Here is a 13,788-nt window from a genome sequence, read left to right on the forward strand (position 1 = left end):
CTTAGCGAATAATGATTATTGACTATAGGAGGCTTAGATATGTTACCGTTGGGACAAGATGAAGCTATGTGTCCCTTCTTACGGCAAATATAGCAACATGTGCTCCCCTTTCTCTTCTACTTTACCTTTTCAACTTGGAGAGCATTATCTTGGTTAGGCATGGGAAGAGGCCTTTCATTATCTTGATATTGAACTTGAGGCCACCTCCCTTGATGCTTCACATTTGAAGCCTTCTTCTTCAATGGACAAGATCTCACATGGTGTCCAACATTCTTGCACTTGAAGCAAGTAATGTTGGCCGAATTCTTGACTTGATCTTGTCCCTTCTTCTTGTTCTTGGACTTCTTCTTGTTGGAGATGAAATCAAGTCCTATTTTGTCTTGAGGGTCCTTTTGCACACTCAAGATATTATCACAACATTTTTCCAAGTCTTTCTTCAAACTAGTGACTTGGGCCTTGAGCTCTTTATTTTCCTTGGTGACCATAGCCTCATGAGCTAACTTTAACTCATCATGAGAGATTAGAAGATCCTCATGAGTGCCTGAGAGCTTTTTATGACTTTCTCCCAATTTCCCATAATTGTTAGTTAGCAAATCAAGTTGAGTCCTTAGCTCAACATTTTATTTTAATATCGATGCTTCACACAAGATAGAGTTAGTAGCACAAGCATCATTATTAATATGAGAGGAACATGTAGAGGCTAGAGACACCACATGAGTAGCTTGAAGTTCCTCATGAGACTTAGAGAGTTTGGTGAGCTCTCCTTTGACCTTCTTGTAGTCAAGGTCAAGGTGCTCAAAATCCTCTTTAAGTTTACAATGAGTAACTTCAATCTCTTCTTTTAAAGACCTCAAGTCACTAAGACATTGATGAGCCATAGCAAGTTCATGTTCAAGTTGTTCACTTTTTGCTTGCTCGTAAAGGAATAAGTCGTCACGTTTTTGAAAGCAAGCAAGAATATCTTGGAGCCTTTTATAAGTGTTATTTTTAGCTCTACGAAGAGTTTTCCCAATCTCATAGAGATTTTGAGTCAAGACTTCATCATCTTCCTCATTACAACTATCATCATTATCACTAAGAGAAGATGATACCTCGTCATTACCTCTTGCCATGAGGCACATGTGAACACAAGGGGTTGATGATGATTCTTTTGGAGAGGAGGGTTCTTCATCAACCAAGCGTGCCTCATTTTTCTTGATTTCCTCTTGTGGTAAGCCACATGTTGGTGAAGTGAAAGATGTTGAGGTATGCAAGTAATCGGAGGTGGAAGCAATAGAGAGCTCTTCATGATTTAGAAATGTGGAGAACTCCTCCATTAACTCCCCAAAAATAATATTGTCTCCTTCAAGATTGGACCCACCATATATATCTTCAATTTTGGTCCAAGTCTCATGAGCCAACGAACAAGACGAGATTGACTTGAACACCTTGAAGGTTATAGCTTGGTGAATGACACTTAAAGCTTCACAATCAAGATGCATATCATCAAGTGATGGAGATTGTCCATCCTTTAAATTTTAATTCCATCCAACCACAATCCGCAAAGCATTTGGACCCATGGCCCGAAAGTGACAAAGCATGCGTAATCTCCATATAATGTAATTTGTGCCATTAAAACAAAATGTGTCATCGTGCACTAGTTTACTAGTCGACATCGTTACTCTCTAGGGGGTTAAGCCTAATAAAGAGAGACCTAGCTCTAATACCAATTGAAAGGACCATGATGTCGCCTAGAGGGGGGATGAATAGGCGTTTTAAAATCTTTTACGGATTTGGCTATATCCTAATGCGGAAATAAACTAAGCGAATACTTTTCAAGCACAAATCCTAAATATACTAGGCTCACTAAGTGCACCAACAACTTAGCATAAACAAGATGAGAACAACAAGATATGAGTAAGCACAAGTAAGTCACACAAACTTACTCAGTGTATATCACGAGGTATGGAAATGAATAATACACATAACCACAAGTAAGCAATACAAGCTTACACAAATTGTATCACAATATATGGAATTGAATGATACAAGCAAACTCAAGTAAGTTACACAAACTTACTTGACCAATATCACAATATATGGAAGTTTATAACACAAGTTAGCAATTCACACTAATCACAATGTATATCAATAATAGCAAGTATGAATTGCGGAATATGAAGTGTAGGCCTAAATAATCTCTACAAGGAAATGGCCAACACAATATAATCAACCACTACAATATAATGAGGACAACAAGATATAGTGAATGCATGGTCAAATGACCAAGGTAAACCACAAGTAAGGAGTTAGGATTAGGGATAACCAAAGTCAAGGAGACGAGGATGTATCTCGATGTTCACTTCCTTGGAGGGAAGCTAGTCACCGTTAGAGAGGTGGATGTTACCACGAAGGCACACCAACGCCATGAAGGCTCACCCTATTCTCTTTGAGATATCACCACGAAGGCGATTCTCAACCACTAGTGGTAGACCTTGAGGCGGCCTCCAAACCTTCACAAACTTTCCGGGGGACAAATCACAAGTTGATTCCTCACCGGAGCACTCCTACCGCCTAGGAGTCTCCAACCTCCAAGAGTAACAAGAACAAAGGGGAAATGCTCAAGACTTGCTCAAATCACGAATTCCTTTGGTCAAGAGAAGGAGAGGGAGTGGATCTTCACTTGAGTGGAATCTCTCTCAAGAACTCTCACAAATCTCTCCGGGATCTAAGATTTTAGGTAGGAGAAAGGAGAGGGAGCTTTTCTTCAAGTGTGGGTCAAGATAGTTGTGTTGCTCGACCCCTACACGAAGTAGTGAAGGGGTATTTATAGTGTGGCCCTAAAAGGCCGTTGGGGCAGAATTTTGCTCAGAAAAGTGTCGGACGTCCGATGGATTACCGGACGTCCGGTGGCAAAACAGGCACCGGACGTCCGGTGGAACACCGGACGTCCGACGGCTGTAGCACGCCATCAGACGAATGTATCAGGATATTTGCGAAACAGGTTTGACGGGCGTCCGACATTTTCCGGACGTCCGGAGACCGGACGTCCAGAACTTACCGGATTTCCGTCCGTTTGGTTCTGGATTGGCGCACCGGATTTCCGGACGTTACCGGACGTCCGGCCAAAATAACATCAGGAACCCCAAAACTAAAACATGCATAACTCTCACATCCGGACTCCGATTTTGATGATCTTGGGCTCGTTTTGAAGCTATGGAAAAGCTCCAAGTCCTCAAATAGAGAACCACCCAAAATAAACCAAAATGGAGGGTTCAAATTATGCAAATGTTAGATCATATATTTTGGGAAACTATTTGGCTTTGGCTTTTCTTTGGTATATAGGATATGAGTGGAATTGTGTATAGAAGATGTTGACTTGAGCAAATCCATCACAAACCCCTTTGATCCCCTCTTAATAGTACGGGATCCCTATAACTCAAGAATCATAAAAATAGCTACACTACATAGCTATCAAGAATCCATTCTTGAGTGTATATGTTTCTTTGGTGGTCATCACTCCACAATACTAACGTCAAAGGAACTAATACCTTTGACACGAGATGTTCACTTGAGCTTGATGTTGATGTTTCTTCTTGGCTCAAGATGAAGGCAAGACATTGGTAAAGTCTTCATGTCTCTCAACCATACACAATGTGGGGACGCTTTGCTTTGTATTCATCTTCACTTGTCCATCATGTGATCATCCACAAGCTTCAAGCATGTAATCCTACGGGGTGGTTATCTTGAACTTGCCCTTGTCAACCATGATCACCAACACTTGATGTTATCCTCTCATAGACATTTGAAATCTCTTTCTTGATGCGAGCCCATGAGAATCACCTAACCCTAAAAAACATAGACAACACATAGTATGGGTTAGTACACAGAGTGTAACTGATAATTTCTTATCATACCACAAGATCCTATATGGTGCATCATTTGCGCTCGTGTGTTGGCCATTTAGAGTTCGATCTTTGAGCTTCATCTTGGTCAACCTATATCTCTACTCCATGTTTAATCTTGACATCTTGAAGGGTATATTGAATTCTTCACTTGAATAGCTTGCTTGAATACTTGATCAATCATGACTCAACACATGAGTCCATTATGATCATATCTTTGAGCCACTCCTAGAGTTCATCATTCAAATCATCCTTTTAAGATCTTGATCCATTATGTCTCAAACCATAGCTCTAAGCATGGCAACCCTTAAGATACTCCAACGAACTTCATTTTGATCATCTCAATGTAATTGTTGCTTCAAAGGAGTTGTCTTCCATTATTCTTCAATCACATTCCAATGGTACTAACCTTCAAATGTATATCTTAATGCAAACATTAGTCCATAAGGATTGTCATTAATTACCAAAACCACACATGGGGACAACATGTACTTTCATATGCTGCCAAGCATCCCTGAAAAGCGCCTGCTAGCATTCATCGCCAACAAACGGGTTGTATCTTCAGCAGTCGGCTCTCTCAAGTACTCAGGGCCAAACACAGCAACAACAGCCTTGCAGAACTTATACAGGGACTCTAGACATGTAGACTCGCTCATACAGACTTACTCGTCAAATGAGATCATCGGGCACTCTGTATGCAAGCATTTGGATGGCGGCATTGCGTTTCTGATAAGAGGAGAAACCAATCTTGCGAACGACATCCTCTTTGCACTCGAAATAGTCATCATAGCCGACCACCCCCTCTCTAATACAGTTGAAAAGATGCCTACTCACACGAAAACAGCAGTGGAGTTTTTGATGTGTGAACAACGGGTTTGTTGTATCAAAGTAGTCCTTCCAAAGAAGGAAATGCCCGCTCTCTCGGTTGCAATTCAATGCCGGAAGGTTGCCCGAAATGGAGCCTCGAAACAACGGCCGCTGGCTGTTGAAGTGGTGATGGACCATCATGGCAGCCAATATCTCATCCTCGCCATTGGATGACGAATCGTCGGAGTCGCAAAGGAAATTGTGAAAAAAGAACTCGTCGGCGGAGTCCACTTTGTACCTTGACAAACTGTCGAACAGCTTGCGGGCGTCGTCGAAGAAGACGGACGGCGAAGGGAGTCGCGGCGCGCACAGACCAGCTAGCTGCCCTGCCGGCGTCCGACGAACGTGCCAGTGAGGATCTGGCTGGGGCGGCGAGGCGGCTTCTTGGTCGCGGGCGACTGTGTGGTGGGGGCGCGGGGGTGGGAAGCAGTCGGCTCCCCGGCGACAAGACGGCGGTGGCGGGCGACGTGGGAGTGGGCAGTGTTGCTGGGCGGATGTGGAGGCACCAGCAGCTGGCAGAGTCGCCGGCAAAAATGGGCGGCGGCGTCGGCGACGAAGGAGGCGGGCGAGGGGTGATGTTGAATGGGGGAGGCCAATGTGCCACCGACCAGCAGGCCCGGGGAAGGAGAAGGCGAGTGTGCGCACGTCCGTCGCATTTTCGCGCCGACACAAATCCGACTAAGAAATAGGTTGCGAATGAGTCGCCCGCGGACGAAAAGCGGAGCACGTTCGTTTGGGTCGGCGCGTTGGGACGCTTTTTGTGTCCGCGCTGATCCAAACGGACGGTGGCGGACGAAATAGGCCGCCCCATTGGAGTTGCTCTTATTTGTTCCATGCAAAAAAAATGACATTTATTTATTATCTTCGATGTCTGCGTCTGATACGAACCGCACAGTGAAAAGATGCTCTCACCGACCCCTGTCGTTGACCTCGCTGACCCCGGCAACAGCGGCCTGCCCCACCCAAAGCAACGATCTCAGCCGTCCGTTTCACCATCGACGTCCCAGATCCACGACCCGTACCCAACATTTTCGATTCCACCCTCGAACTCTCACAAATTTGCACATCGTGCCCTCCGCCCTGCGCTCTCGCTACAAGACTCGCCTCTCCTCGCTCCTCCCTTCTCCTCTCCCTCCTCTTCTTCTTCCTCATCCCCTCTCTGCTCCACTCCGGGAACGCGGCGACGGGAGGATGGGGCACGCCCCCGCGTAGAGCCTCGCGGCGCAGGTGAGCTCACTCCCGCGCCCTTTTTCGGTGCCGATTCGTCGCGGCTTGGCCGGTGCTTTCCCGGGACATCTGTCCGGCGGCGCCATGCGGGTTCCTCCCCGAGTTCTCGGTGCACGCCCGCGCCATGAATCCGTTCTTGGCCCCGCCCGCCGAGACCCGTTGCTCCTGCGGTCGATCCGGCCCCCGGATGGCTTCCCGAGCCCCTAAAATTTGGTGTTTTGCGACGAAAATTCCAAACCGTCTGAGCATTTCACGGAGATCTATCTCTGTACTAATTTGTATCTTCCTTCTCTCTCAGGTCAGTGAGGGCTGCAAGAATCTGAGCTGCTTGCCAAGACTGTAAAAGGAAGAGCTCTGCAAGAACGAGAAGACAGGATTATATTTGCTTCTCAATTGATTTTTCTTGCGCCATGGAGGAGGTGGAGGCAGCCAACAGCGCGGCGGTGGAGAGCTGCCACAAGTTGCTGGCCTTGCTCTCCCAGCAGCAGGACCCAGCCCTTCTCAGGAGCATAGCTTCAGAGACGGGTGAGGCCTGTGCCAAGTTCAGGAAGGTGGTCTCCCTCCTCAGCAATGGTGGCGGCGGCAGGGGAGGGCATGCTAGAGGCAGGTTCTCCAGGAGAAGGAAGCCCGTGGGGTTCTTGAGCCAGAAAGGCTTCTTGGAGAGCAGCAGCAACACCCCATTGGGGATGCTCATGTCCGGGAGTGCACCTACTCCATCCCCATCTGCTGCTTCGGCAGCGCAACTGCGGCCCCAGGTTGGCGCGCCGCCGCAGCCGCGCAGCCTCGATTTGGTCAGCTCAAGCAGCAAGAGCGCCCACCAGTTTGGCCCTCCGAAGATGGTCCAGCCATTGTCTGTGCAGTTCCAGTTTGGTGCCACTGCACATAGATACCCATTCCAGCAGCAGCAGCAGAATTTACAGGCCCAGATGTTCAAGAGGAGCAACAGTGGGATCAGCCTGAAGTTTGATAGCCCCAGTGGCGGCGCTGGGACGATCTCATCGCCGAGGTCTTTCATGTCCTCCCTGAGCATGGATGGCAGTGTAGCTAGCTTGGATGGAAAGCCGCCGATGCGTTTGCTCGGCGGCCCGGCTGCGAGCGACCCACTGAATGTGCGCCAATGCGCGCCTAAGCGGCGGTGTACGGGCAGGGGTGAGGACGGCAGCGGCAAGTGCACCACAGGTGGCAAATGTCATTGCTCAAAAAGAAGGTAAAACTGTGCTGCTGTGATTCTTTTATAAGGGTTGGGAATCATGGTCTTGACCTGATTGGTGATTTTCTTTTCTGCAGGAAATTACGAATTAAGAGGTCGATTAAAGTGCCCGCCATTAGCAACAAAATATCTGATATACCTCCGGATGAATACTCATGGCGGAAGTACGGGCAGAAGCCGATTAAGGGTTCCCCTCATCCGAGGTATGAAAGAAAAAAAATACACCAACTATCTGCTTAAAATATGTGGATTATCACTTAAAAAGGGACATTGGTCAAAATAACACTTGAATATATATGGAATCATTTTCAGTCATGATGTTATTATTCCCCATGTTGTACCATGAAAGATGGCATATCTGCATCCATCAGGCATTCATTGTGTTGCTTTACCTGTGGAATGATTATTTGTGGATCCCCCACTCAACTCACCCTTTTCCTAGCACCAAGTTTCTTCTACAGCTAAGACGTGTTGACACCTTAGTTGCTAGAACAATTAATTATATAGTGGATCATGTTGTCTGTGTGAAAAAAGAGATCAGTCATAGGGACCTAAAGTAGTTAACTTGTTAATGGAACTCGCATTTCATTGACATGCTTATCTATCCACATTCTAATGTTGATTGCTCCTGTTTGCCCACCTCACATCTTAAGCTTTAATGCCTGCCCTTAATGGTTGGAAAATGTAGCTATACCATGAAAGCAAGCACATGCTGCTCAATGTGGACTGCTGCTGTTCCTCTTTCCAAATCTTTCTTGTCTCCACAGAAGACTAACTTGTGGCCGTTCACTTGAACCAAATTCAGGGGCTACTATAAATGCAGCACCGTCAGGGGCTGCCCGGCGAGGAAGCACGTCGAGCGGTGCGTGGACGAGCCGGTGATGCTCATCGTGACGTACGAAGGCGAGCACAGCCATAACCGGCTGCCAACACAATCTGCCCAGACCTAGACGACAACCGGCCGATCGCTTCGCCGCCCCTTTTGATCCATTAACGCCAGGCCCCGGCCTTTGTTTGAAGATACGGCCGAACCGTTCGTGTGAAAGTGAAACTAGGTCTCGCGGATCTCAAAAGTAGGAGCAACAAACAACATTGAGGCCATCCACCTGGGAATCTAATGAGCTGCCTAGTGGCCCTTCCTTCCCCCAGCTACATGCTGTTAGGGTTTCGGCGTCCAGAGTGGGGGCATGCCCAAGCTGTTCTTCCCCTCCTCTGCTCTGAGTTGTGACTTATGACACATCAAATCAAACTGAGAGATGAGATGGAGGGAAGAACATGCATATGCTGGTAGATAGTGACAGGTGGGGTTCCCCTCAACAAGGGGGGAGGGAGTGTGTTTGAAAGAGTTGAAAGGGAGATTTGAAGAAAGGAGGAGAACGAGGAGCTCTGTGTAAAGCTTGGAAAAGGATTGGCAGGGTTGGCTTTTAGCGTGCACAAGTTTACTTGCGATGACTCGCCTCTGTCTCTGTGTGTTGCTTTTGCTTTATTGAAAGATGGGATTTGTTTTCTCTTTTGGCAGAAGAACATATTCCAGGATTAAAGGTGGTGGTGCTGTTGACAAACTGACACATTAGGAGGACCATGTGTTTTCTCAACAGGTGTAATAGGAAGTTGCTGTGGTTTCTCAGTCATGCTTCAACTTCAGTGTGAAGCTTTCCATGGTAGCAGTAGTGACTTTGACATGAGTTTTGTGCTATCATGGGTGGGTTCTTAAGAGCTCTCTCTCTCTGGTCTGGACAATAATTAATTAAAATTCTAAGCACATTTGCATTACATCTTATCCAGTTCTTCCCCAAGAAAATTGTTTCCGTCATAAAAATCTAAGCACAATTGCTCAGGAAAATTCAAGATGAACTATGCCATACAATAGTGTCTTATCAGTGCTCCCAAATCGTAACGAGAGGTTGACAATGGAACACGCCACATGATGCTTGCTTACTGAAGATGGGGTCTTCCTGCCTGATGCAATCATGGAATGCTAGGTATTAGCAGTATCTGGTGGCCGTGTGGGGCAAAGGATCTATGCAAAGCAGCACCTAGCCAGTACGCACTGTATTATTGAGGTGGGTGCTGAGATGGACAAAAATGGCTCACCAACCGGTGGTTTATTGCATGGTCAACTACACTGAGATGGTCTACAAACAACTATCCATGAGTACAGACACCCTTAATTAAGGGAGAAGATCTAGCTAGTAACCCTCCCTCTTTTTGCGCGAGGCGGGAAGATCTCGTAGCATTTCATTTGGTCAAGGTAAACAAACATTTCTTCAAGCATCGGATTAGGCAAACATGGTACGCTACTTTGTGTGTGGAGGTCAAGTCAAGGAGAAGATTTAGCTTCAAGCAAGGTCATATTCTGACTTGCAAGCAAGGATTATACTGCCTCCGTTTGTTTTTATAAAACGTTTCAGACAGCTTGCTTTGTACCCCTCCGTTTCATAATGTAAGACGTTTTTTGACACTAAACTAGTGTAAAAAAACGTCTTACATTATGGGACGGAGAAGTACTATTTTAAACAGTGTTTGAATGTCTAAAACATCTTATAAAAATAAACAGAGGTAGTACATAGGACCCCAACAGCCAGCCTATGTTCGCTGTGAGGAGTGACATTTGCGAATGTTTTTTATAGCATTTTTTTCAGTGACGCATGACAGTTTCTCAAGAGGCGTATGGCAGTATCTGGAAAAAAGGAAATTGAGACAAAAACAGGCAGAAATTACCATCTGCTAGCACCTAAAAATGCCATAAAAAACGTTCATTTGACAATCCCCTCCCAGGCATAGCTTTTTTATTAGGCAAACTATTACTGTGGCTATCATTGCTGTCAATGCCCCTGTTGGATCCTCGAACAGCCCAGCTAAATTCGACGTTACATAAAGCCTTTTCTTGACACCTACATGCATGCCTGCACCTTTTGCTGGAATATAATAACCTCATCAGCTAAGCTAAGCATGCAAAATGACGAAAATGGTTGGTACGGAATCCACCTCCAGTGGTCGGCAACACGCACTTAACAAAAATGAAAAACGACGGTCGACAACTTTGCTGCCAATATTTCCCGCAGAAAGAAAAAACTTTGCTAATAATATATATTTGGAAATGGTAAATATCCAACTCATATTTTTAGGCATAAAAAAGGGAACGTTTTTCATGACAATTTATGTTGACGCAAGAATAGCAAACTTAGCTGGCACAATTTTCTAACAACAAAATAAACTGAGATGAGTTTGCCATGCTCGCCAACTAAACTGGCCACCCTCGACAAGCAAACATTTGTGATGAAAAACGTTTGATTTGTCATGCCTAAAACCCCGACGTTTGCTGCATATTCTGGTCCTATTATCCTTTTGAGGTGCACCTGTTGTTCCTCCATTTCCCGTGAACCTGGCGAACGGTCGACGACAGTCATCTTTAGTCTGTCTTGCAAGTAAGTGCAACTAGGATGTACTATGGTCCTAGTAGTACGATATACTGTATATACTAGGGAAAAGAAACAATATATACGTATGTAGTCCAGGGTAGGATTTTGCACTTTGCTTTGGACTTGAGTCAAGACTCAAGACGTGCCGCCAGCGTCCAGATGGCCAAGCAAGTCAAGAAGTATTGCGTGCAAACTTGCAGAAGATAGATGAGAACAACCCCAGATATACGCACGGACGCAACATATACTCCATCAGCTAGCATGGTATCCATGGTCCCGTGCTGATGATCCATCCAGGCACTATACGTACGGTCTCAGCCGACGGCAACTTAAGTAGTGCGGGTCGCGGCCGCCGACGTCTCTGACGACGAAGCGAGCAAGGGCTCCTGATGCGTTGCACGGACAAGAAACTTTAATGGCGGCAGCGAGGCTCCATCTACCGCTGAAGAGGATGTCGAGCTGCCTGCATTGCATGCGCAGATGCCCAGTAGCTCTCAGACTTGTCTCCATTGTTCTGCACTGGATGGATGCTTTGTGTCGTTCCATTAATACTTTGGAACCCGGCCTCTTGGTCGTATGGAAAGAAAGTGTCACACCTAACCAGCCTGAACCCGCGCATGGCAGGGCATGGCTGGCAGCTCAGGAAGCATCACGCGGAGGACTCATCATTTTTGTTTTTTTAGGGAACGTAGAGGACTCATCATGGTTCTCTTTTTTTTCATGGTAATACGTGTCTCATTCATATCATAAAGAACAAAGTACAAGTCACGTAAAGACCGACATGACAAAACTGAAAAGATAACAGAACATCTCTGAGCTTGACACCAACGCCCGTCACCTGGAGTCAATTGCAAGAAACCACCACATTTGTGGCTAGGTTTGCAGGAAACTACCAAGTCGTTAATCTGTTGCAAAAAACACCGTAAAATCTCTTAACCCGTTGCAAAAAGCACTGAACAGCCGTTTAGCCTCGTTTGATCTCTTTTCCGACAGGTGGGCCCCGAAAACGCGGACGTGGCTTGACGGACAGACAAACAGCGCCGTTAGGAACAAAACGGTCAAGACGCCGCGCCGGTCGGTCCTGTCGGTGCTCGCCAGACAGATCCCCCGCGCCCCTTCTCTCTCTCTCTCTCGCCCCTCTCCTCTGTCTCCTCTCTCTGGCTCTGGTCGCCGTCGGTGAGAAGCCAGCTCGCCGCCGTCCGCCATGGTTTCGTGGAGCGACGACAACGAGGAATCGGGCTACGAGTACTCTTCAGGCGGCTCCCCTATCAAGGTCAGTGATGTGTACTCGTAGCTAGGGATCTCTGAGCTAGGGTTTCGGTTTGGGGATTTTGTTTTTCCTGCTCATTTTGAACCCGTGAGATGGATTTTGTGTGTTTCTTTTGTTGATGTAGATCCCGGCTACAATCGAGGACCCGAACTACTCTGGTGTTGGTGAGGTGGTGGTGATGTGTGAGCATGGCCAGCCAGCAAAGAGGCATGTTTGCTTCTCAGGCATTAGCACTGGGAGGAGGTTCCTTGCCTGTGGACTTGATGTGAGTGCAAGCAAAAATATGTAGTTTGCTTATTTTGTTAAGAAACTACAAATTGTTCATATGCACTGTTCATTGTTCATGTTCACTGTTCACCTAGTAGTTTAGTTAAAGATACTGTCATGTACCATACCGCAGTGAGTGAGTGAAATAAATGAATTGTTCATACATATAAATGAACAACACCACAATGATATAAATGAAGTAAATGAATTAAATTGTGCTGTTAAAAATTAAGTACATAGATATAAAATGAAGGTATCCATAGTGACTGAGTGAAGTAAACTGTGTTGTTAAAAAGTATCACAGTGCATTGTTCATAGATATAAATGAAGTAAATGAATTAAGGTATAAATGAATTGAAGTGAATTGTATTGTGCTGTTAAATGAATTAAGGTATAAATGAAGTAAATTCAGTGTAGTATGCTGTTAAAAATTCAGATATAAATGCAGAATTGTGAATGTGCAGTATATAATAGTTGTTTTGAACTGGACTGAATAGAAGTGAAGTGAAAAAGGAAGTAAATGCATTTGTACTTGTTGTTTTGCAGGAAGCAAGCAGCTGTGGTGTTGTTGAGTGGGTAGATGAGGAGTGGCCAGAGCATCTGCAGAATGCTCTTCACAAACTATGGCTTTTGTATGAGGATTGCCAGCGTGCTAATAGGATGGCATGTCTGGACCATGCATCACTTGTCCACAATCTCACATCATAGAAGAACAAGCTACAGGAGACTTATGAGAAGCTTGTTGAGGATGTGAACAACCTACTTGATACCCAAGACAATATTCCCAATGAAAATGAAGTTCAACAAGGTGAACATGAGGAGATCACTCCTCCTTTGGACAACAATATTTCAGCTTTGAAGGAACGGCTGGGTGCAATGGATGCTGAGAACAAAGAACTGAAGCAAAAGGTTGACCAGTTGAGGAGCATTCAGGTTGCCCAAGGTAATGTGATTAGGAATCTGAAGTTTGCTCATTTGAAGGAGAAGGAAAAGTTGAGCACTGAGAGGAGGAATTTGGAGTTTCACATTGCTGATCTTGTCAAAGCTAGTGACAAGAACAAGAGAAAGCTGAAGGACATCAAGGGTATTTGTGATGAAGAGTGATTTGTAATCTGACCATGTGGGTCATTATCTTAAGTTTCAAGCATTGAACTATGGCTTGTAATGTGTGAACTAGTGGCAGTTTGCAGTATTTGAAGTAGGGTGTAGCCTTGAACTATGTCTTGTAAGCTTTGAACTATGGTGTCATGATGTTAACTATGTTGTTGACTAGAGTTGTTAAGTATGATGTTAACTATGGTGTCATGATGTTAACTATGGCACCCTAGATGATCAAATTAGGTTATCTTGGATGCCGTCGACGCCGAGGCACCCTAGATGATCAAATTAGGTTATCTTGGATGCCGTCGACGCCGAGGCACCCTAGATGATCAAATTAGGTTATCTTGGATGTCGTCGACGCCGAGGCACCCTAGATGATCAAATTAGGTTATCTTGGATGCCGTCGACGCCGAAGCACCCTAGATGATCAATTAGGTTATCTTGGATGCCGTCGACGCCGAGGCACCCTAGATGATCAAATTAGGTTATCACAGTAGTAGCCACATTCATCACACTTATTAGCAAACAATAAGAAAATTA

At 45.6% G+C, this 13,788-nt stretch overlaps 2 protein-coding genes across 2 annotated transcripts; both read left to right on the forward strand.

The window, feature by feature from the left end:
- Positions 1-5,824: 5,824 nt before the first annotated feature.
- Positions 5,825-8,966, forward strand: LOC123110495 (protein WRKY1). Its single transcript, XM_044531028.1, has 4 exons — positions 5,825-5,978; positions 6,277-7,185; positions 7,266-7,391; positions 7,994-8,966. Exons 2-4 carry the CDS (start codon positions 6,389-6,391, stop codon positions 8,136-8,138), a joined length of 1,068 nt encoding a protein of 355 aa, XP_044386963.1. The 5' UTR covers positions 5,825-5,978; positions 6,277-6,388; the 3' UTR covers positions 8,139-8,966.
- A 1,905-nt stretch (positions 8,967-10,871) lies between these two features.
- Positions 10,872-13,405, forward strand: LOC123115720 (uncharacterized). The gene is made up of 3 exons (XM_044536822.1): positions 10,872-11,883; positions 12,005-12,145; positions 12,694-13,405. Exons 1-3 carry the CDS (start codon positions 11,815-11,817, stop codon positions 12,853-12,855), a joined length of 372 nt encoding a protein of 123 aa, XP_044392757.1. The 5' UTR covers positions 10,872-11,814; the 3' UTR covers positions 12,856-13,405.
- Positions 13,406-13,788: the final 383 nt, after the last annotated feature.

The sequence above is a fragment of the Triticum aestivum genome, chromosome 5B (assembly GCF_018294505.1).
Source record: "Triticum aestivum cultivar Chinese Spring chromosome 5B, IWGSC CS RefSeq v2.1, whole genome shotgun sequence".
Classification (NCBI taxonomy): domain Eukaryota; kingdom Viridiplantae; phylum Streptophyta; class Magnoliopsida; order Poales; family Poaceae; genus Triticum; species Triticum aestivum.

Bases quoted from the DNA above. Each gene is read 5' to 3' on its own strand.
- LOC123110495 (XM_044531028.1), top strand. From the start codon at position 6,389: ATGGAGGAGGTGGAGGCAGCCAACAGCGCGGCGGTGGAGAGCTGCCAC. The intron at 7,186-7,265 runs GTAAAACTGTGC...TCTTTTCTGCAG, and splicing joins TGTCATTGCTCAAAAAGAAG to GAAATTACGAATTAAGAGGT. The intron at 7,392-7,993 runs GTATGAAAGAAA...AACCAAATTCAG, and splicing joins AAGGGTTCCCCTCATCCGAG to GGGCTACTATAAATGCAGCA.
- LOC123115720 (XM_044536822.1), top strand. From the start codon at position 11,815: ATGGTTTCGTGGAGCGACGACAACGAGGAATCGGGCTACGAGTACTCT. The intron at 11,884-12,004 runs GTCAGTGATGTG...TTGTTGATGTAG, and splicing joins CAGGCGGCTCCCCTATCAAG to ATCCCGGCTACAATCGAGGA. The intron at 12,146-12,693 runs GTGAGTGCAAGC...GTTGTTTTGCAG, and splicing joins TCCTTGCCTGTGGACTTGAT to GAAGCAAGCAGCTGTGGTGT.